A 22541-nucleotide genomic window follows, 5' to 3' on the forward strand; every position below is an offset into this window, starting at 1 on the left:
CACCTTCGTAATCAGTCTAGTCACAGCTAAAAAGAATGAAGTGAGTCTCCACATGCACAAATCCAGAAGCATGGGCATGAAAACTTAAAAACAGGAATATACCCACTCTTTCTAAAGGTGTATAGAGTATGGCCGACTTCTAAATGCTATTGAACTCCTCTGAAAAAAATAATTCAATGCTACGGTACTCAAAACCCCAAACATCTGTTAAAAAACACCATATATTGAAACCTCTCTTCCTTACCATTTCTCATCCCCTTCACTCCTGTTTTACGCCTAAATACGATGCAACAACACTAGATCCTGAAGAAGCACAATTGTAAGAACCCATGTTTTCTGTGCAAGACCACAAGCTACTATGAACCGTATTTAAGAACCTGGTACACACCTTCCTTCCTACAAAGGAGAAATAGTTAAAAACACAGGCTGCAGCATGAGCCCATACTCTACCATCTAGTACAGGGGTCCTCAAACTTTTTAACCAGGGGGCTGGCATGTGGATGAAGTGGCAGGCAGTCATCTGCGGCTGCTTGGTTTCCCCCCCAACCCCTGGCAGGGGGGTTCTGTAAATAATGAGGGCCGGACTGAGGACCCTGGGGGGCTGTATCCAGCCTGCGGGCTGTAGTTTGAGGACCCCTGATCTAGTAGATACACAGCTCTAAAGCTGCCCTGACATTTACCTTATGTCCCACTGCTAAAAAGTGCCACTTAACTGAACTGGATGAAACCCACACCTTCAGTGACAGCACAGTGTAAATCTCACAACATATGCAGAGGCAACTATGAAGTTCAGTTAGTAGCGACCCTGTTTCTCATCAAAATACTATTTCTTTTCAATCTTCAGTTCCAGCTAGAAGGAATACTTCAGTGTTCTGAGGCCATGTGTAGTATCTTACTGGGAAGAGATGACTTACAGTGAACACTCATACCACTTGTCTCAGCGATACAGTTCTCACCCAAAGCAGCATTTCATGTTCTGCTCTATAAATTCAGAATGAAACATCACAGATTAAAAGTACCATGTAAAAAGCAACATATACGCTCCTCACACTTGGAAAAGTCTAGCAACTATTCTCAACTCAAGCCCATGCAGAACAATAGCTCAGGTAACAATGAGGGAGCATAACCTCCACAAGACATCTCTGGAGCACAGCCACTAGCTGCAGTAGACTGGCAGTTGCCTCTGCCCACCAGAGAGGCTAACACATTACCAGATTTCCTGGAGGGCACAGATGATCACTTTAACAAGCCATTCTCTCCAAGCTGCTGACACACTAGTAATACTCCCACTATGCGCTTGTCAGACCTGCAGAGCCACATTTAAAAACAGGAATGGTAGCTATAGAGAGCTGCATTTATCCAGGTACAAATGGAGGGGAGCATCTACTGCTGCAGCACAGTGCCAAGCCTTTACATCTATTAGAGAGGTTACTTTGCCTTTTGAAAACTTCTGTGCAGTCTTCCAAGGTACTGCTAGCCCAACACCAGACCTAGTGAGGTCTTTGCTTCCAGATGCTGCAGAAGGAGACTGACAAACAGCTGGTTGTAACTCAGAACAAATTACTCCGGAGTTCACATAAAACTGGAACTCGCAATACATGGAGGATTCAACTACAGCTTAGTATCATCTACAAGCCAGCCATTACTGCATGAATCTGATCCTAAGCTGCAAGGTCTGCTGTGTTTCCCTGCAATCTGGGAAGGTTGCTGGTCAATGATCCAGTCTGACCTTGGCAGCACTGATTTTGAACCAAAACCTGAAGAAAGCCATAGCTGGTTACCATTTGAGACAGTTTCTGATACTTAAGCACATGCAGAACATTTTGCTTTAGGAACTTAAAAGTGAGGATTCAAGCAGCCTTCGGATGAAGTTTCAGTTTGAGTTACTCAGCTTCCAGGAGGCCACCTCACAAGCTGCCTTCAGCTAGAAAGCCAACTTACAGAATTTAAAGTTTTTGCCATCTCCCCTACAGCAAAATACCCTTGAGGTTGGGCCCACTGCTGCAGATCATGCCATTAACTTGACCCATCTCACAGCTAGAAGTATTAGTTCCTCAGCAAAAAAATGAAGTGGAAGCATGGCACAAAGGTTCCAAGTGTCCTGCCCAAGGCCAAGCTGAATGAAACTACTGTTGCATGCATAAACTAGATATCCCAAAAGCTACCAAACTCACACATGGAACTGACATTTAAGCTCCAAAAGTAGATTTTATTGTGCTCCTAAGCTCCCAACACTACAAACTACCCAGGGGTTCCAGGAGAGCATTTTAAGGAAGATGGGAGTGTGCTTACGCCACTGAATCCCAAGCTGCACTTCCCAAACCATGAAAAGCATCAGCACCTAGCGAGGCCTCAGGGCACACAGGGAAGTCAGTGCCTCAAGTCTCACTCAGGCCCACACCACCCTCCTCCCCACAGTCTATTTCCCAGCAGCCAGTACACTGCATCTCAAACATGTCTTGATCAAGCATTTCACGCATTGCACAGGAAGTTTTTAAAGCACTACCACACGCAAGTGTTTAAAGTCTTACCTTAAAGTTTAACCCCGCACATGTTTAAAGTTATAATTAGTTGTAACTGTAAACTCTAAAGACATTTGTTGCAGTTCGAATTATTCCTCTAGACAACAATTCCCTCCCCAGTCTAACATAGTACTGGTAAAAGCTGGTCTGGCCAGAATAAGGCTGGTTTTAAGGATTAAGTTAATGCCAATACAGCCTTTAGTAAGAACCATCAACGTAACTAGCAACATCAAGCAAGTAAAAAGCCAGTCATTTCCAGCAATTTTAATGCTTTGGTACACAGCACAGTTTCTCAAATACACTCCAAAACACTTTGTATATGCCTACAAACAGTCAAAGTCCTTTTAGGTTGGACTCCATGATCTTTCCTCTCTACTACGGTTTGAGCTGTTTTCAAAAGCTAATTTACTCAGGGACCACATCATTAGCTTGATCATAAGCCTAATTTTTGCTTCAGGTTGCTGCTATAAGCAAAGCAAACTTTTAATTAAACTTCAGCAAGTTTATTTGCCTGAACCCTTCTGTGACAGGCAGTCTAGGGCCATGTTACAAAATCGTGACTTACCCAACCAAAAAACAACTTTCAGCCACTCAACCATGAACTGCTAGCAGCTTTCACCAGAGCACTGCCAAGCAGTACAGAATCAGGGCCAAAGCCAAATCGATAGCATTCTGCCTTACCTCAGCAGCAAGACCATGGCGCAGACAAGCAGCTGCCAGCTACCTGTGCAGGTCTGATGCAGACATTAGGTTAGGCCAGACCCTGCTGCACACTCCCTGGGCCAGCAGGTTCTACCTTTACCTGTTGCTGAAGGTACTGTGTCAGGTGAGGTGCAAGAGCATACATCCATCATGCATTTCATCAGCTGCTCCCTACTTGCCAAACAGTACCTCCGTACAAGGTAGCACTCACACATGCGCACCATGGTCAGATCACCAATTCCCTACAGCATCTGTCGGTGCTCTCCCAGTCTACAGGACTTCTGTGATTCCAGAGCATCTGCCGTTCTAAGGCTGCTACCCCTATTAACAGAGCATTTTAATCTTCAGAAATATTTTAATCCTTTCCCTTTGACAGAATCTCCTTTCTCAATGCTTGAAGTGGCTCAGATCCACTGACTTTGACTTCTTACAAGGCTCTGCAAAAGTCAGAAGGCAAGCAGTTAAGTGAGTAGCATGAGAAGAGTCAAGCTGCATTAAATACAGGAATAACCAAAGCACAAGTTACAAACAAGCTCTGATGTAACTCACTTTTTTAAAAGCCCAAACATCAAGATCACCAGAGTGATGTATAACTTCCTCCTGGTGTGGAATCCAAGTATTAAAAAGCCAAACTAGCCAACAGAAGCTTAACCAGTAGTCTCTGTACTAGCAACACACAAGATATTTAACACAGATGGGCTGCGCTGGCAGCTCCACAAACACAGCAAGAGGCCGTAACGGAAGAACCAAGTTGTTCCCACTGGCTGTTGTAAAGCAGAACTGGTAGCACAAAAATAACACAAAGTTTGCTCCAGCACAGGTGGCATGCATACAATTCTGTGAACATTATTCACCTAGCCAATCTATCCAACACATCCCATCCACCACTAGGTTCATTTTGGCAGAAGTGATACTTGAGCATCTCAGGAGGTCAAGCAGCTCTGGACTACTGGCAAGCCCATTGTCTTCTGCACCTTAACAGGGAAATAGCTGTGGAATATGCAGTTTAGTTCTGCAAAGCATTACCTGTTTTTTGGGCCTCCACGTTATAAGCAGTAATAAGCCACCATTCCTCTGCTGTAAGAAAATGTTTTACTTCAGCAGGGCTGAAGCACAGCATCCAACTGCCCCCCACTGCAGGGTCCATCAAGCAGTTAACATGGGGGAACCCATAAAAGACAATGAACTTTTTACTTGCTCTCCCACTCAAACCACTACAAACAGTGCCCTCGTTATTCACTTTCAGGTAATGCATTTCCTAAAGATAAGCAACAGATGAGGATGCGGCTGAATCCAAAGTACTTCAGCTTAAATGTTAAAATGGAAACTATTCATTACAGGCCTCCAGTATCACTCCCATCCTACCTCTGGATATCTTCACAATCCATTTCTTCTAAAATATATCCATGATAAAATAGATCAGTTTTATATATATAAAAAATTAACAATGAAATTGTTACACTTCATTGCTGTCCCCACACTTCATGGGGACTCTGGCTGGCATGATTTCTTACACATCAAACATTTCTCACAAGGGGAAAAAAAAAGTTCCAAGTTTTAGATTTGCAAGCCAGCAAGCACCTAAGCAAGAATCAAGTCCACCACTGCCTCAAAGATCGTAGCAAATAATACAAGCAGCAATCTGATAGTGGGTCTTAAGTCTGAGCTCTTTCAGAGCATCTGCTTAAAGAACAGCTGCTGCTTCATGCACACTTATCCCAGCTTGAGCCTCTGCACAACCCCAAGAGGAACTGCATCACCAGACACCCTCGGATGAAACGCACAGGCTCTGGCACTACCTCACACATCAGTGACAACACTACTTACCCAGCTGCAAAAAACTTCTTGTTTACCCCTCTTCCAGCCCAGAAGAGTTCAACATGCAAGAGGCCATTTCAGTAACACTGTATCTAAGGTTTACTCTCGGGATTTTCTGCTTGCTTCAGAGTTCCCATCCTTGTATTATCCAAGGACACAAAAATTTTGGAGAAAGCCTCACAGCTCGTGGTCAAGAACAAAACCACCAAGCACAAGAGCCAGTGGCAAGACTGAGACCTGAACCCAGATGTATCAAGACTGATAAAACTCTCTAAAAATGCCTAAGCAGCAGCTTTCCTTCCCATCCTTTGTGCTCAAGTCTATTGGGATTATTTCTACTTGATCCACATTCCGCAGGCTTTTGTTCTTGCCACAAGGTGCAACAGCAAAGGTCAGAAACTTGGCTGTTTCCTCATTACCTTGACAGGGATGGTCACTATGCTTAAGATACCACTGCTTTTCCCAGAAATAAGAATAAAAAGATGAAGATAGGAACACTCTCCATAGGGTTTAATAGCAGGAGTGTAAACAAGCAGTGATTACTACTTAAGTGAGACAGCCACAGTAACTCAAGTTAAGAGTGCTCCTCCTTCCCAGACTGTAGTTTAACTCCCATATAACTTTTAAAGCATCTGGACTGCTAGAACAAGCTGATTCATTTCCCTTCATATGCTTTGTAACTTTACACAGCCCCCATTATCCCTCAGGATTCTTTTATCTTTGAAAAGCAGCACGAAGAGTCAGTCCACAACACCTAGCATTAAAAGCAGCACGAAGAGTCAGTCCACAAGCACCTAGCATTAACAAAGGCCAAACACATTTGGCTTCTCTCCTGTCAAAAACCACCGGCCAGCAACAGAAGCGCCGAGTGTTGAATCTTGAACCTCACCACGCACTAAACTACAACAAAGCAGCTTTCCCTGCTTCACAAGTTACCCAATAGAAGATATACCCTCCCCACAAAAGCCCTGTGCTATCTGCACGTGTCCCCCACCCACAGCAGTCACATTTACCCTGTGCAGCACTCGCTGCCGTGTCTCCTAGGTCTATTCCGATGGCAAGCACAAGTCCCACTCCCAAGGAGGACACATGCTCTTTCAAAACACCTGCAAGGCCACACACATGCCACAGAGCAGTCCTCACAGTGTACTGAGTATCACTAACGTGACAGAATGTTGCAGACAAGCAATACCCAGCTGCAGGCCAACTTCCTTATGTAACCCCCTACCTACACTTATCTGGAGATTTCAATACACTAAAATTAAAATCCTTTCCTTTCAAGCTCTATTTATTCCACAAGCATACATAAGCTCTCCAATTTTCTTCTCCACCTTATCTTTAATTCGATCAGTATTACACATGAAGCTTCACAAAAACTTCAAGATAACCTACAATCAAAGCAGAGATGTTAACACATAAGCCAAACCTGACACACCACACAACAAAACAGAGGCAGCAAACCAATGCTGAATATAAGGTAGCTGGTTCAAATCTGGTTTGGGACAAAAACTACATTTACATAGTAACAGAGACCAGAAACTCTACAGGAGGGACTGGCTTCTACACCTGAACCTTGCATGGGGACTCCAAACTGACAGTTACAGGTTTTGCAGGGAAAAAGGACAGAAATTCCCTGCCTGATTCGACTCACCAATGTAGTAAAAGTATACTTCCATAATCCGTTGTTTGGGTTTTTTTTTGCCTCCTGGTATAAGATACTGTGCCAATCCAGCAAAGCATAGTTCTAAGACTACAGGGGGTTCAGCAGCAGCGTTCTTCTAAAATGCTGGGACACCAAGTGCGGTGCAGCTCCTGCTCCGGGATAAGGCACCTCGCGTGGCTTCCCCTACAAGTCTACTAGATGACTCAGGATGTTCCAACAGCACCAGCTCCTTTAAAACCACAAATCACACTATTTTGACTAGTCTAACATGACAAGTTTACTACGCTTGGCTCACGCTTCAGCACCCGGCACCGAACACGCGGCCCCCGAGGGCGCAGCGGGGCCGCTCGCCACTCCCGGAGGGCGCCGCCAGCGCTTCCCGCGCAGGGCCGCCGGGCCCACGCTGCCCCGCTCCACGCCCGGTGCGGCTCCGGCACCCGCCAAGCGGCGGCGGCCGCTGCCACCCCCGGGCCCGCCGCCGTGCCCCGCCGCCGGCGCCCCCTCGCGGCCCCCGGGCCCGGCCTCCGAGGGGCCCGCCCGCCGCAGAGAGCGGCCCCCGGCCCCGCCGCGGCGGGACCCTCCCGGTCGGCGGAGCAAACAAAGCGGCCCGGCAGGCCTCAGCCCCCGGGCCCGCCCCGCCGGGGGAACTTCGCCGCCGCCTGCCCGCGTCCGGCCGCCACCGGCCCCTCAGCGCGGGCGGGGAGTGGCGTCCGCGGACCCGGGGGGGGGGGGGGGGGGGGGTACGGGGGGGCCGGGGACCCCGCGCAGCCGGGGCGGCCCCGGCCCAGCCTCCCCCCCCCGCGCCAGGCCCGGGCGGCGGCAGCGGCCCGCGCGGGTTATGTAAGGCGAGCCGGGGCCGGGCCGGGGCGGCGGGGCCCTGCCCTTACCTTGTGGATTCTCTTCAGCGCCATTGTGTGCGCGAGGCGGCGAGGAGGAGCGGGCGGGGAGGGGGCAGCCCGCGGGGACTATTTTCCGAGGGGGAGGGGGGGAGGAGGAGCGCGGAGGTGGCGGCGCGGAAGAGGGGGGGGGGAGGAGAAGGGGGGAGGGGAAGGAGAGAGAAGGGGGGGAGGGAAGGAGGAAGGGAAGGGGGGCCCCCCCTGAAGGCGGCAGCGGCGGCCGGCGGCGAGCCGGCCTGGCGGTGCTGCCCGGCGGCGCCGCTGAGCTAGAGCTCGCTGCCGCAGCTCCTACCGCATCCCTCCGCCGCCGCTTTATGCGCTGGCGCCTCCTCGCCGGCCTTCCGCGTATCACTCCGCCGCGGCTCCCCTGCCCCCGCCGCGCTCCGCCGCCCGACGACGGCCCGCGCTTGGCGGCACGGAGGCGGCCGCTGCGACGGCGCGGGAAGCGGGGAGCCGAGGGCGGGCTGGAGGAGAGCGGAGGCGGCCGGGTGGGGGAGAGGGAGGACGGAGGAGGACTATTTGTCCTGCGGCCGCCGTGCAGAACTCTCCAGAAGGGGGAGGGGGAGAGCGCGGAAGGATACGGCGGCGCGCGTGACGGAGTGATCTCGCGAGAAAGCGGGATGGGAACGAGTACCGGCCGCGCCGCCGCTGTGGGGCCGGGCCTGAGGCGCCGGGGCCGGAGCTGAGGCCGGGCGGGACCCTGCGGCCGAGGCGGGAGCTGCTGCTGCCGCTGCCTCTGCGGCGCTCCCCGGCCTGGGAGTCGGTGTCCGGGCTGAGGCCGTAGGGAGCCCGAGGCCGCATCGGGGAGGAGGGCCGCCGGCGGCCAACCCCCCCCCCCCGGGAGGCTGGGAGAGCACCCGGGACAGGCGGAGGCCCTGTGGGGACGTGTTAAGTGGCGCTAAGAGCGATGTTGTGACACCTCGTGCCTGGCGCGGTGGCGGGCAGCTTGGCTCAGCTCCCTTCGCCGCGGGTACTGGCACGGGGCTGGGACACCGTAATTCATTTTTAGGCCTGGGAGGGCACACAGACAAAGTATACCAAGTAGATTGCAGAGTGGCTGCATAATAAAGGTTTGAACCATCAAACAGCCTTTTATTTGCATAGCAGAGTATCTCAAATACCAGGCTTACTGAGTGTACCAAAACCTTCAATGTGTGTACCACAGCCTTCAGTGAAGAACACGAGGGAAGTGACCGAGGGCTTGGCACCCAGCAGGCCAGCAGCATGGAGGGAGGCAAAGACTCCAGCAGCGACAGCATCCACAGCCCCTGTGGCCAGAGATGGAAGAAATTTCCATCCAGCTTCCCCATGGAGAACACCAATACAGGTGAAAATAATGATTGTTCTTAGATGACTGAGCAGCTTGTATCAATAAAAGTTCATCAAATAATCCTGCTGATGGTTACCGACAAGCTGAAGGGTTCTGCACAGCATCAGTGAACCAAGCCCTGTAACCACGTCCTGTTTGTGCAATTGCAAGATGAAAGCACAAATGGGTAATCGCCGTAAACAGCCAGCTGAAACAAAAGGGCAACTTCCCTTCACGTCTGAATCATCAGCAACTGAGTGAACGAAACTGGGAACAGGGCGCTGCTCAGGACAAGGACTTTGTGCGCATGTTCAAACAAGGTACCTCTGGAGGGGAGTTCAGCCTGACAACCAAACTGCCCGCCTGTACATATTCCCATGGGACATCTTGTAAGACTAAGACATTTTAACATCTACATCAAATTGGAGCCTTTTCTGTTGGTCCTGCTTCTCTTCCCATTGTCTGCTTTGCATCATGAATTGGAACTGGATGCTTGACCCTCTGTCTTGGGCTTGTGGTGCCCAGCACCTTGTGCTGTCTGGACCCTTCCAAGCTGGCAGTCCTGCTACAGAGTTGAGTAAGAAAAATGCCAAGAGCATTTTTTTAATCAGTTTGGAAGTCATAAGATTTTCTGAGAAGGTGTCAGTTTCTGTTCCTTTCCAGGAAAGCCTGGTTTCATATGGATTTCTCTAATTTTTAGTGAATTATGATTTTCTGTTATTGCCTCTCTGTCTTCTCCTTACCTAATACTCATCAGGGTTGTTTTCCACAGTTCTCAGCAATCCCATACCTCCTGTGCATCTCTCGGCAGAGAGCAATGAAAGGGTTAAACAGGAAACTTTAGAGGTAAGTAAAATACTCAACTCCAAGCAGTGACAAACAGTTCTGTGCCTGGTGCTCAGCTCCAAAATGTCCCCTGGGGTCAGACTGTCCCTTTGTTAAAGCACCCTTCTGCCATCTAGTCCCTGTAGCCAGCAGAGCTACCTGCAGGATTAATTTGCTTGCTGATTTTGAGTGGGCAAGGTTTGGAAACCCCACACTACTTCTGATGTGTTGGTGATGATGAACTCATGCCTGTTCCTCTCAAACCACCTGCTCTTCCCTCCTGCCTGCATATCTGCTGCTCAGGGCGGAGGTGAGGATCTCTGATACTCCCACCCTGGCCTCACAGGAGCCTGGGGACTGCTGCCTCCCAGCAATAGCTGTGGTCCGTTCTCATGCTGACTTTGCTGCCAGCCTTTCTGCAACAATTCAAGGTTTCTTTTCTGGTGGCTTTAGCATAGGGTGTGTTTTGAATTAATTTCTCTTTCCTCTTCCACATTTGGTATGGAGAAAATAAATCACGGATTCATAAAAATGGTTTCGTGACGTTGGGGCGGGGGGTCAACTATTTTGGTTCATTTTGTGGCTTCTTGCACTTTTCCCTCTTTTTTGGTGCCTTTTGGGTTGCTGGACATCCTTCAGTTGCAGAAGAGCAGACAACAACCATTGCTCTGCCACCAGGGAGCCTGCAGCCCTTCCTTGCCACACCAGTCTCCACCAGCACGGGGAGCCAGAAAAGCTCAAATACTACTCCCAAGTAGTCCTGGCCTTTAAGGCTCCCCCCAGTCCTGGGGCAGAGGCAAAAGTCCTTTTCTTCCAGCATTTTCTGTTTTCCTCTCTTATTGCCCAGCCAATGTGGGATCAGTCAGGGGGGTCAGGCTGTCTGACCGGGGTCAGGCAGTCTAAATTCCTGCTTACTAGAAGTGACATCGCAAATTCCTCTTTACTAGGAGGTGCTCCCTTGGTCCCTGCAGTACAGCCATGATAGCTTTGGACAGGGCTGGAGCTGCAGTCCTACTGGTGACTGCCGGGGACACAAAGGGCTTCCTTCTGCTCAGGCATCTCCGGACGCAACCTTCTCATGTTTATGGGGCCGTTCCCCAAAAACCTTCAAGTCACAGCCTCTAAGGACTTCACTTCTCAGAGGTCTGCACATCAGCCAAGATTAATCTTTTTCCAGTATTCTCAGGAAAAATGCTGGAGTTTGTCCCCAAATTGGAAAATTATTTTTGGTTCACAGTAGCAACAGAAACAGCCCGGATTCTACTTTTTCCTTGTCGAGCTTTGAAAAGTTCTCTCTGAGTAGTACAGCATTGTAAAACTCAATCCAGAGAACAAACAATTTTGAACATAAAAAGATAGGAAAATAGTTTTGTTGTGGTTTTAGTACCAGTGATAACTATGATCTGCTATTTCTTACCGGATGGATGTGAATTTCTTTAAGAGATAAGTGGAAGCAGAAAAGTGATGTTCATTGTTGTTAATCACAAGGTCAGTCCTCTTAGAATTGCTGAAAGGCAAATCTCAGTTGCAACTTCTGTAGCTGTAAATGGATTGATGTTAACTTGGCGTAGGCTGCAGGAAATTGAAGGTTAGGACGTGTCTTATCCAGAAGGTATTTTCCTCAAGATTCACGGTTAGGTCTTTGTCTGATGTGGTAGTAGATTAAGTAGCTTTCCACTGAGGCTCAAACACGTCTAAAAATGCCATGAGGTGCAAGAAAGATCAGGCACAAATAAACATTAACGTAAGATCACAGGGAGTAGAGCAAGGGAATACCTGGCCCTGTTGAGCTCGAGCTCAGGATTTCCCCTCCCGGCATTTCACTCCATCACACTATGGTTTTCGTGTCCTTTGCATTCCCTTCGTCTTTGCTTTCTCTCTTTGCTCAGGTTTTTTGTTTACATTTGTCCTTCATGGTCCTGGCTGCAGCACTTTATCACCGCCCATCTCCCTGCTGTCTCTTGATTTCTACTTTCTCTAGTTAGGACTTTCTTATCCCGTTGCATTTTTTATCACTTCTCTGCCACATCACCTGCAGCTTCTGCAGCTGTCCTGCAGGTTTCGGTCTCTCCCCACCCCTGCCCAAACATGGAGACAGTGGGATTGACCCATGTGCACTTTTCTGTACCTGGCATGAGATCATATCCTGGCCCTGTTCTCCAAAAGGATGTGTGCTGCTCACCAGCACCAGAGAAGATGCTTTGGGCTACATCTGCTATGAAAATTCATGGCTGGTCCCCCTCCGTGGTAGCCCTGCTACAAAGAAAGCATTCCTTGTTAGGCAGATGCTGTCTCACCCTGCCAGTTGCTGCTGGACCCTCATGCAGCACCCCACCACAGCATTTTAGGAGTGTCCCACCTGCAGCTGCCTGCCTTCTCTCTCTCAAGGAGATAGCTGGTCCTGCAGACCCGGGGCACCGTGGGGTACTGTGGTCTCTCATCCCAAGGGCACTGCTGTGCTCTTCACTTCTGTTCCAGAGACACACTGAGAGATCTGCTGTCAGTGCCTGCCAACATCATCCCGTGCCAACATCACCCGCTACAAAATAGCAGAGCATCACTGGAAGAGTTAGCTGAGTCCTGCCTTATCCTTGCATGACTCCTGCCTCCATGTACCTTTCCTTCACCATCTTCCTCTGATCAGCTCTGCTCAACAGGGTCAGGTTGCAGTGCTGTATTAGGGGAAAAAAGCTAGACATGCTTAGGCAAAGGCACAAAAATTTAAAGAAGTGCAAACTTCCCAGCCTAGCTGGCTAAATCTGATTTTTCTAGGCTTTGGTAACCAGTGAGCCCTTTGTTAGAAGGTGAAAAAAGGACAGCTGTAAAGGAGGACAGCTCTGAAGACACAACTGGAAAAAGGAAAACCCCACACTTTTAACAAGGTTTGGCGCACACCAGTGGGCAAGCCTCAAAGAAAATAGCTCCCAGAAAAACAGACCTGGAGCAGTGGAGAAAGTGAAGTGAAGGGTTAGGGAGAAGAAAGCTCTGCCTCTGCCCCTTGGCAAACAGCAGAGGACCTGCAGCTATGAACTGAGGAGAACTGTGTGTCTCCATAGCTGCTAAATCCTTTGTGTCTAAAAAACAGACACAGAGGCCACCTTTCCCCCTTGTTCATTGGTGTCTTCAGGAGCAGCTGAAGCCCTGACTGCTGACCTGCAGGCAGAAGAGTTAGTGCAGCAAAGGCTGCTCTCAGCTGTAGGCAGCACAGCTCCTGTCCCACAAGTACTCTGCCCAGCAGTACCACTCAAATGTACAATTTCACATGAATTCTTCCCTGCGTTATACTCTGCAGAGTCATTTACCAATGAGAGTGAGCTGAGGTCCAATCTGGTTCATAGTTATCCATAGAAGCAGAAACTATGGTAATTCCAGTGCAGAAGCTTGCAGATCCTGGGGTGCCAGCCAGGCTAGCAGTTGAAAAAAAAGCCTTTCAGTCTCAGATGGGATTCTTCAGCACCTCAGTTCAAAGTGTTTCTAAAAAAACAAAACCTTCTGGACTGAACTTATATACATAAATTGTTGTTTATGTCACATAGAAACACACCTTTTCTGTCTCCTGCTGCAAATCCTAGGCTTGTCCGTACTCAGATGCCAGGGCAACCTGTAAGTCAGCCATAGCATTGTTCCTCTGTTGTTCTCTCCATTAAGAGACCAGCCAGATCAGTATCCACAGCAACAGTTATCAAGCTGATATGCAGGTTTTCAGCCCAGGTGAAGAGCTCTAGAAATGCTCTTTTTAGTCTTGGTCCAGTCCTGCAGAGTATGTGTCCATGACTGTGTATCAGTGGAACATGGCAGATCACAACCAGGAAGAAAATATGTGGAATTATTCCCATATTAGTTTTGAAATCCGCAGATGAGTCTTACTCCTCTCAAAATTGTTCTCCAAATCAAAACTGAAAATAGGACCTTGGGAAGAGTGAGGGAGCCCCGAGTTTCTGATGGTATATGGCAGGAAGGTGAAACTGGCCACCTGAGCCCAACAGATGTACCCTTTCCATCACTCACTGAGGCAACAGAGTGGCAAGGTCATCTGTCCTGTGGCAGCAGTTATCCCAGGCTTGAACATGACCAAAAGATTGCCAAGTGTAGGAATACAGAAGATAGGATTTCATATAACACATCAATATAAACTCTTACAGTCTAGCATCCTGCTGCACAACAACCTGAAGTCTTAAACTTCAGAAAAGGCAAACAAACAGAAACAACTACACAGCAAAATCCACAAGCTACCACCACCACCTTGTCCACGAGAAAATTTCCGCAGGCAATGCACTGCCGTGGGCTGAATGTATCATAACTGTAAATCTCAGTGGTACTTCCACTGGTGTCACAGAAGAGGCATGGTGTCCATCTCTAGCTCTCTCATGACTCTGGATATCCCAGACCTGTTGTAACAAGCTTCTCCTAGCAGGACAGAACCCCTCTCCTTGAGTACTATTATGCACTGTAGCCTCTGGCATTGGAGGCAGAAGATACAAATTCACAAATGGCTTTAAATGATCTAACTACAAACCATTGCCGAAAGCAGCAGTCCTGCCCTAGACTCACAAGAAAATGACTAGCTGTTCTCTGACATGCAGTTGTGCTTAAGCTGGATCACGTGATCGAAAAGTAATTTCTACCTTCACCCAGCGTTACTTGGCTTCTAGGGCTGTGATTTGATCTGGTTCTCTTTGAAATCACTCATGCCAATGCAAAGAAACAGGCTGGAGTAAGCCCCACAGCAGAGGACAAAACCATCTCTTTCACTGTCAGCCTTGCCTGGAAATTCACACAATGCAAAGAGGAGCACTGAGGAACTTCCTAAGTTGCATTTCAGGCTGCTTGGAGGCATCTCAGAGAATGTTCTCAAACCTGCCATTCACCAGCAAAGTCTGCTTTGTGAAGGCAGAGCTAACAGCCAGGCCCCAGAGTCCCCTGGTGCTGAGCCCACCTCCTCTGCCTGCAGCACATGCTCACACACCCAGGAGTGTTCTCAGAGCTGAGCCATATTCCTCCTCACCAGCTCTGCCAGGTCTGACATCTCCTTGAGGTACACTTCCTTCCTTCCTCTCTTGTTGCCCCCCATTAGCTTTTACTGTGCCTTTTCTCATACTCTCAGTCTCTGTTTGGGCCTCTTTACCCACTCACCACATTGTCACCTGCCCCTTCTGAAGCTGCCTGGCAGCAGCAGACTCTGCTGGGGTTTGTGGAGCATCTCCTCCCCACCTTCTTGCCCCTCTTTGACTGTCTGGGTGGCAGATGCCCAAAGTAGCTGCTAGAGCTCCTCACACAAATCCAGCATTTTTCTCTGCCGCAGAGGTGTGCAGAGGGGCTGGATTTGCAGAGGGACCCTAGCTGCAGAAGTCCAGCAGTGGCCAAACAAGTTCGAGGGTCTCTAACAAACCCCACAGTGTCACGTGCCCCCACTTCAAAGAGATCTTCCATTTCTGGGGTCCTTTGCCCTGTGCTGAATGAATCAAGTCCAGGATTGTCACAATTTCAAAACCTCAGAGAAGTAACTTTTAAAGTGACTTGCTCTTGTTCTCAGTTAGATGTGTTTAAAACCAACTTAGTCTGAAAAACTGTTATTCTTTAAATAAAGCCAGAATTGGGGGTTTGATTTTTTTACTTTAAACTTAATGGATTTTTCTACAGGAAATAAAGGTATTAATGGACATTTCAGTGTAAAAAGATCAAACCCTGAAAAAAGTATTGGCAGGTTTTACAGATTCGCAAAGGTCATCTTGCTGTTTTGCTGATGTGGCTTTCCTTTGGTATTTACCACCCCATCTTCTCTCATACTCCAATTTTTCTTTTGAAGGCTTTTGCTGGTTTTGGTGCAAATGTAAATGTAGCTGACCACATAGCTATGAGCCGGGGGGTGGGGGGGTGGGGGTGGGGTGTCACACTGAGAACCTCAGCCTGCCACCACCACCATGTGGAATGCAGGAGACAAACTTGAATACCAAGACCACTTGACCAAAATGGTCAAAAGCTCCTCCATCACCCATCAGACTCATCTTCCCCAACTCCCCTCCCTGAGGCACGTTTCTGGAGTGAACAATCTCAGCGTCTTGCGCACTTCAGGCTCATTGGCCATGCTGATCTCAGCAGGAGGCTGTGGGATTCGCATCAGAGGCAGAAAATAAAAGAAAGGGGTAGACCCAGACCTTCAAGCTCAGTTCTAGGCTGGGAAGCTGCTGAGCTCCGCCAGCATTGCAGAGCTCTCTATGGGATATTGACGACAATGACTGGCCAGTTGTGGAATGGTTACACAGTCAAAGAGAAACAACAGGAGTTTTTTGGGCAGAAATCCAGGCCATGCTGACAGCCATAGGTAGGCCCCAAATTGTTCCTTGCCATGTTCCCAGCTTGCTAAATGCCTTCTTGGGCAGTTTGGGCTTCCATGGGTATTTGAGTGAGCACCCTAGCCGTGCTAGTCAGCCTGGTCATATCTCCATCATTTGCCACAGTAAATCAGAGACTTCCATGTTATGCCCTGGGTTTACCTGTCAGTGCAGCGAGGATGGGCTCCTGTGAATCTCTCCTCTGGCCTTGAGAGCACCAATAAATCTCCCTTGGATGCATTTCCTGACCAAGAAGGCAACATATATTTCCTGTAAGTGGCTGAGAGAGGAGGAACAAGGAAAGAATTAGGATATTCACACATGTCATTACACCTGCTTGCATGGAAAGAGAAATCCTGGCACCTGGGTCTGGCTCCATTTTCCACCCAGCCATTGCTCCTTGCTCCAACGCCACGGGCTGCCCTGCTCAGTCCTGCTGCATGCCTGCTGCCCTCCCAGTGCCGGCCAGGCACTGCTGTGCTGGGGGTCCCTGCTCACCCCTGCACCTCCTCATGTGTGTACAACCCTGCCGTGGCTGCCTCCTTCTGCGTGGGAGCTCACAGAAGAGAGCCCTGGCAGCTGCAGGCACAGTGTTCATTCTGCTCCCTGCCACTCTTAATTCCCCAAGTACTTTTTTCAGAGTGACAATTTACCTCCATACCACACGCTCACCTTCTCCTCTTTTCATCCCCAAGTTGTTTTATCTCCCTTTCATCCTCCTCAGCTGTATGAATGGTAGTTTTCTAGGGTCAGCTGCCAGGTCTTCTGTGCCTTTGTAGCACTGCCCCAGGGGGATCTGGCCTCGCTTGGGGTTTCTGTGCTGCCCTGTTGCACAGGACAATCCTGGTAAAGCTGCAAGCCCGCTGCTGCAGAGGAAGGAGGAACACTGTCACTGAAAAGCAGGTTCAGGTGAGGAGCAGCGTTTTCCTCGAGGTCTCACACTGACTTCAGAAGATGCGCTGCTGGCTCCCATGACTCCCGTTCATGGAATCCTGCCCTTGCAAAGACTGTCCCCTCCCTTGCTGCAGAGCTGGAAGTCAGGCTGCATTAGGGCACGAGCAGCTTTCCAGAGGTCCCTGGGACTGCAGCACTGACTAGCCACTTGCTGTCAGCAAGCTTTTGGTGGCTTCATCCCCAAAGCCAGCTTTGCCAGTCCTGCAGGCTGTAAGATACCTGTAAAAAAACCCAAAAGCGACCAAAACATGTACGCATGCACAGCCATTTATTCAGTTGTAATTTCACTTGTTCTCAGCTCAGCCTGGTCAGGTCCCCAGGGGACACAAGATGGGAGGCCAGAGGTGACACAGCCACTTCCCTTTCCTCAGTCTCAGTGCCAGGGTGACAAAGGGCAGTAAAGTACATGACTGTTAGAGGACAGAGGGCAAGAGGTACACATGAGCGCGAGGGGAGGGGTCCCACCAGGAACCCCCCAGGGATCTGTGCTGAGACCTGAGCAGCTCAACACATGTAACCTGAAAGAGTCAGACCTGGAAGGGACCTGGAGGAGCTATTCAAAGCATTTTGACCAGCACAATCAAGTAGAAAATAGCTTTTTTTTTTTTTTTTTAAACAACAACAGAGTATCTGAGATGCTCCAGCCTGGAAAAGACATGGCTGACATCTGAAGCCACCAGTGATCTGGGGAGCAGGAAAGGGCTGGTTGTTCTTGTCTCTCCCAGCACAAGAACAGCGGCACCCCAAACAACGCTAGCCTGTGACAGCTTCAAAACAAGCAAAATGACTTCTCCACCCAATGTGTAATTGGGGACTCAGTGACACAGGATACTGCAGGTGCTGACAGTTTACAGGGGATCAGTTGAAGACTGTGTAAATCACACATGGATCCACTGACGTTTATTAAATGGACAAAACCCCTCTCTCTTAGGCAGGAAGTTCTGGTGCCACAAAGGAAGGAAGAACCTTAATGGATAAGGGACATGCAGTGCTCGGAGCAGCCTCACAGTCAGGGATGGAGGGGTGGTGCCTGCTGCCGTAAGGATTTTAAATTCATTGTTGCTGAGGGGTCACAGCCTGGGGTCAAGGTGAGGCAAAGAATCTCCCAAAGTGGGCACATCCCTGGAAAGGCATTCCATCTGCATTTGGACTTTGTGAGTGAAGATCAGGGCCTTGCATAATCCTGAGACAGAGCGGGGCAATTACCAAATCCTTTGGACAGGACACCTCCCTGGCTCCCCTGACTATCACCTCTTTCGTCCCACAATGGAACTGCTTTGCTGAACGAGTGAGAGACAACATGTGCTTGAGAGCTGGAAGAAGCAGGTGGCCTGCTTCCATAAGGTCTTACCTAGCACACAGATGGCTCCTCACTACACCAGAGAGACCGATCCAGTTCACACAGCCCAGTGAAACACAGAATATTGCAAAGCATTTGATTTTTGCTGGGGTGGGCAACAAAGCAAGCCCTGTCAGTGCACCTGAGTGATGCAACTACAGCACTAAAACCACCAACTGCAGCACTTTTTAGCCAAGGGAACAAAGCCACTTTTAACACCAGCCTGGCATCCGAACCCTATCCCCGCAGGCATCCCTGGTGTAAAGCTGTTACTGGGCTGCCTGCCTTTTGGCTGCAGCCAGCAGCTCTACTGCCTTTTGCAGGGCAACAGCACACAACACAAAAATCAGGGGAGTAAGCAAGCACTGATGCAGTGCCCATCCTGCAGCAGGAGCAGGCTCTGTTACACCTGCTACCTGCCTGCTCACCAGGAGCAGTCCTTATCCAGGAGATACCAGGGAAAGCACCATTTTCCTGGGCTGGCTTTTGGTTGAGGACATGCCACGCCAATCCAGCACCTGCTCCTAACCACCTCCAGCTTTGCACAGGGCCAGTGGCCAGGCCCAACTCCTGGGATAGTCCACCTAAAGCACCTCATACAGAGCAGCCAGTGGGTCTCCAGAGGTCAGGGGAGACTTCAAGCAAATTCACAGCATCTGGCTACCTCCAGAGAATCTTACCTCCTATCACTGTGGGATTTTTACATTCTTTTTCTAGGTTACTTCAAATTCTCAGACATTTCACTGAGACTCTTCCCTGTCTAAACCAAGTTCTGGCTACAGCTGTCCACTCCACCCATGGCCATCTGGGTCTCAGGAGAAATCCCTTCCCCAGCCCCAACCAGTACAGCAAGGCCCTTCTAGAAACCAGCCTGTGTTGTGTTATGGGCCAGCTCAGCTCTTTTGGATGCTCCCAAGAGTGGAAGTTGTCTTTCCTTGCCTTTTTAAGCATCTCTGCCAGCTCAGCAGGCAGCTTCGTTCTTGCTGTGTTTGGACAGTGACTAAACCATGGATAGCTTGGACAGTGAGCTTGGACCACAAGCTCTTACATCTCTGCCCAGATGTATACAAAGAGAGCAGCTGCTCAGAGGGATGCTGTAGGATCCTCCAGGTGCCCAGAAAGGTGAGGCAGAGCAGGCTGCAGAGACCAGCCAAGATCAGGCACCCAAGTAACACCCAGCCACAGAGTTGCCCCGGCCCTGGCCTGTCTCCACTCAGAGCAGCACAGCAGCAATGGGGAAACCAGCAAGGCCAGGCTGGGCTGGGAGGTTAGTGCTAAACAGTTTGATAAGTCAGTTATCCAGCAAGTGACCAGGGACATCTCAAATAACACAATGAGATGGTTTTGCTGTGATTTGCCTGCATCAGGAGTGTCCCAAGGGTGTGTTGCCAGGACATCGCCCTAGGACAATGCATGGGCTGAGACATGGAGTGTGGGGAAGGTGAGTATGCCCTGTGCATCCAGTAAGCACCGGCTGATGCACACGCTGCTCTGTGGTTAGTAAAAGGCCACGGCACATGGTGCATGAGGGGTTTACACTGCCTGCCACACTGGTGGTTTAAAAACCTCTATGGTGAGAAACTACTAATCTCAGTGAGGTCTGTGGTGTAGGTGTGCTCTTTGAATGTGTGTGATTTCTTTGCCCAAATGAATCTCAGAGAGGTGTGTCAGCACTACCTGGTTGGAAGTGCCATGGCACTGGTCTGGGAAGGTTGCTTGCCAGGTGTTTTTTATGCATCCAAAATCTTTTGGTGTCATCCATGACTTCTTGTTCCCTCCACAAGCAGGGAAAGAGGGGACTTCAATCAAGGACCTGGAAATGCAAATTGTTGGCTAGAGCAGAAGGCCAGGGAGGACAATGCAGGCAGTTTTGGTGCTGCTGCTTCTTACTGGCTGTGCAGAGGTGCCAGGCAGAACTTCACTCTCTGATCCCACGTGAGTTCAGGTGTTGCAGATGCCCAGCCTCTGCTGGAAACACTCAAATCCCATTCCTGGAGTTTAGGTTTAGCTCTTGGACAGGGCACCACAGCTCTGCTCCGAGCTGTGTACCACAAGCCCAGTCCCATCTGCAGCATGGCAGGGAACCTGCAAAGGTTGCGGGGTGGCTGGGAGGATTGTTCAAGAGCAAAGTGGTGTGAAAGTGATGTGACATGGATGAGAGCATGAGAACTCTCATTTTGTCCCCATCTGCAGCTGGCCTGCAAGCTGCAGATGCAATTCCTCTTTGCTTCAATCCTCACCTCCCTCCAGCCTTGTCTTCTGCTTCTGCAGGCTCTGGCAGACAAAATGGCTCTTCCATGCTGCTTTTTTATTGCAGTTAGCACCCTGGCAACAACAGCTGTGTATGAGGCAGGTCTGGGGCTGTGGGGCAAAGGCTGGCTCAGAGCAGAAGTGAGACAGAAATACCCCAGGTGTTAGTGTGCTGAAGGTAGAACTGAAAGCAAGAGGCCAGGCTGCATGGGCAGCAGGGCCACCCAGCTGCTCGGGGACCCGCAAGAACAGGGCTGGGGAGCCAGGCATCTTCTGCCACTGCACCACAGGAGCCAGCCAGAGCTGGTCAGTGAAGCTCGCTGGCAGGGACAACCCAGTGCAGGAGGAGGAAGTGATTCACTTGAAGTTGTAGCCAACCTTTGTTTTGAAGAAACAAACAACTCTGTTTGCTATATCCACACACACAGGCTAGGAACACAGGTCGGATGCCCTGTAAAGTGGGTTTTCTGGGGTTTCTAAGATACCACTGAAACAAACTCTGACAACCTTGAGACGAGCTAGCACACTGCCAGTCTCTATGGGCATCTAGCCCTTCCACCCTCTGGGTTTGCAAACGCATGAATTAAATGTGACCTGTGGGCACATCTGAATCAAGATCCTTATACTGTGTGCCTGCTGCAGCCTGCAGAGACTCCCAGCAAGATGCCTGTGGGTCTGGGGGGACTGTGAGGGTCTCTTGGCAACCTCCCTGCATCCACAAACATTCCTGGACAGAAAGAAATTTGAATCAGAGCCCCTTCTGGACAGCTACCCCCTTACCCAGTCTGGCTCTACATGGAGGCTGTAGAAGACCATGGTGAAAGCTCTGCTGAAGGGAAGGTTCTCCCTTCATCCACGTGGCCAGTTACCTTCTCCTGTATGGCACCCAGGCTGGTCAGGTGTGATATGCCCTTTGTAAGTCCCTGCTGGCTGTTCCCTGCTTGTCCTTCAGGTGCTTGACAGTGGTTGCTGGGAGGATTTGCTGCATCATTTTCCCAGGGACAGAGGTGACACTGGGCAGGCTGTAGTTCACCAAGCCCTCCTTCTTCCCCTGCTGGAAGCTGTGTGATGTTTGCCTTCTCCCACAAACCAGGAACTTCCCGACTGCTACAATCTTCCAAAATGATGAGAGAAGAGCCTTGCTGTGGCACCGGCCACCTCCCCCAGCATCTTCAAGTGCATCCCACCCGGACCCATGGGCTTGGGTATGTGTAGCCTAAGACAATCTTCCCCCAGGGTGGGTAATACCTCACTGCTGCACTCTGCTGCTAGGACAAGGGCCCTGGGAGGCTTGAGGGCAAACCTCAGCAATAAGAGTCAAAGAAAGCTTTGAGTACCTTGGTGGCTCTGGCTCTGTGGTCACTAGGACCAGGGCTCTGAGAGGCTTGAGGGCCTTACTGGCCAGCAAAAGCCCAGCTGCAGGAAGCCGCTGCTGTGTTGCCAGTGCCCATGGGCACTGCCTCCTGAGCCAGCATCTCCCAGAGCTGCATGGGGTGGGGGGATCCACAGTGCTGTGAGTCACCCTCTTTGCTAGAAGGAATTGCTTCTGTTTTGCCCCTGGAAAACTGCTGCAATTAAAAAAATAAATCTCAATATATTCTGGTTTCCTTCCTCATTCCAGCTCGACTCCACCCCACTATGACCTGAAGATACCTTGGGGCTTTCCAGGGGTGTGAGCTCATGGATGTTGAAACCTGCCACGTCCACCCACTACTGCCCAGTGCCTGGATTTCCTGTGGGCTGAGAGACCTCATGGGTGCCCTGTGTGGGAGGGCTTTAGTGCCTTCTGCAAGCCGCCTGCAGCTTTGACAGCTACTTTCATTTTCATTTTTGTTTTCCTTGGTGCTGGGAACTGTGCCGCTCCATCCGTGGCACAAAAAGCTTATGCAGTGCAGAGGCTCCAGTCTCTGTCTGTGGCAGCAGCCTCCAAA

At 50.0% G+C, this 22541-nt stretch overlaps 1 protein-coding gene across 5 annotated transcripts in view; it reads right to left on the reverse strand.

Moving 5' to 3' along the window:
* Positions 1 to 9336, reverse strand: part of UBE2D2 (ubiquitin conjugating enzyme E2 D2) — a 30829-nt gene extending 21493 nt beyond the window's left edge. Inside the window, exon 1 of one of the 5 annotated variants that reach the window (XM_080397975.1) lies at positions 8732 to 9171. In XM_080397975.1, coding sequence (XP_080254101.1) covers positions 8732 to 8911 — 180 coding nt within the window. In that variant the 5' untranslated portion in view covers positions 8912 to 9171. Of the gene's footprint in view, positions 1 to 7592; positions 8143 to 8731 lie in introns of those variants that run through there. The other 4 variants (XM_080397979.1, XM_080397978.1, XM_080397976.1 and 1 more) reach the window with 4 other exon arrangements.
* Positions 9337 to 22541: the final 13205 nt, after the last annotated feature.

Source organism: Falco punctatus (genome assembly GCF_963210335.1).
Source record: "Falco punctatus genome assembly, chromosome: 8".
Classification (NCBI taxonomy): Eukaryota; Metazoa; Chordata; class Aves; order Falconiformes; family Falconidae; genus Falco; species Falco punctatus.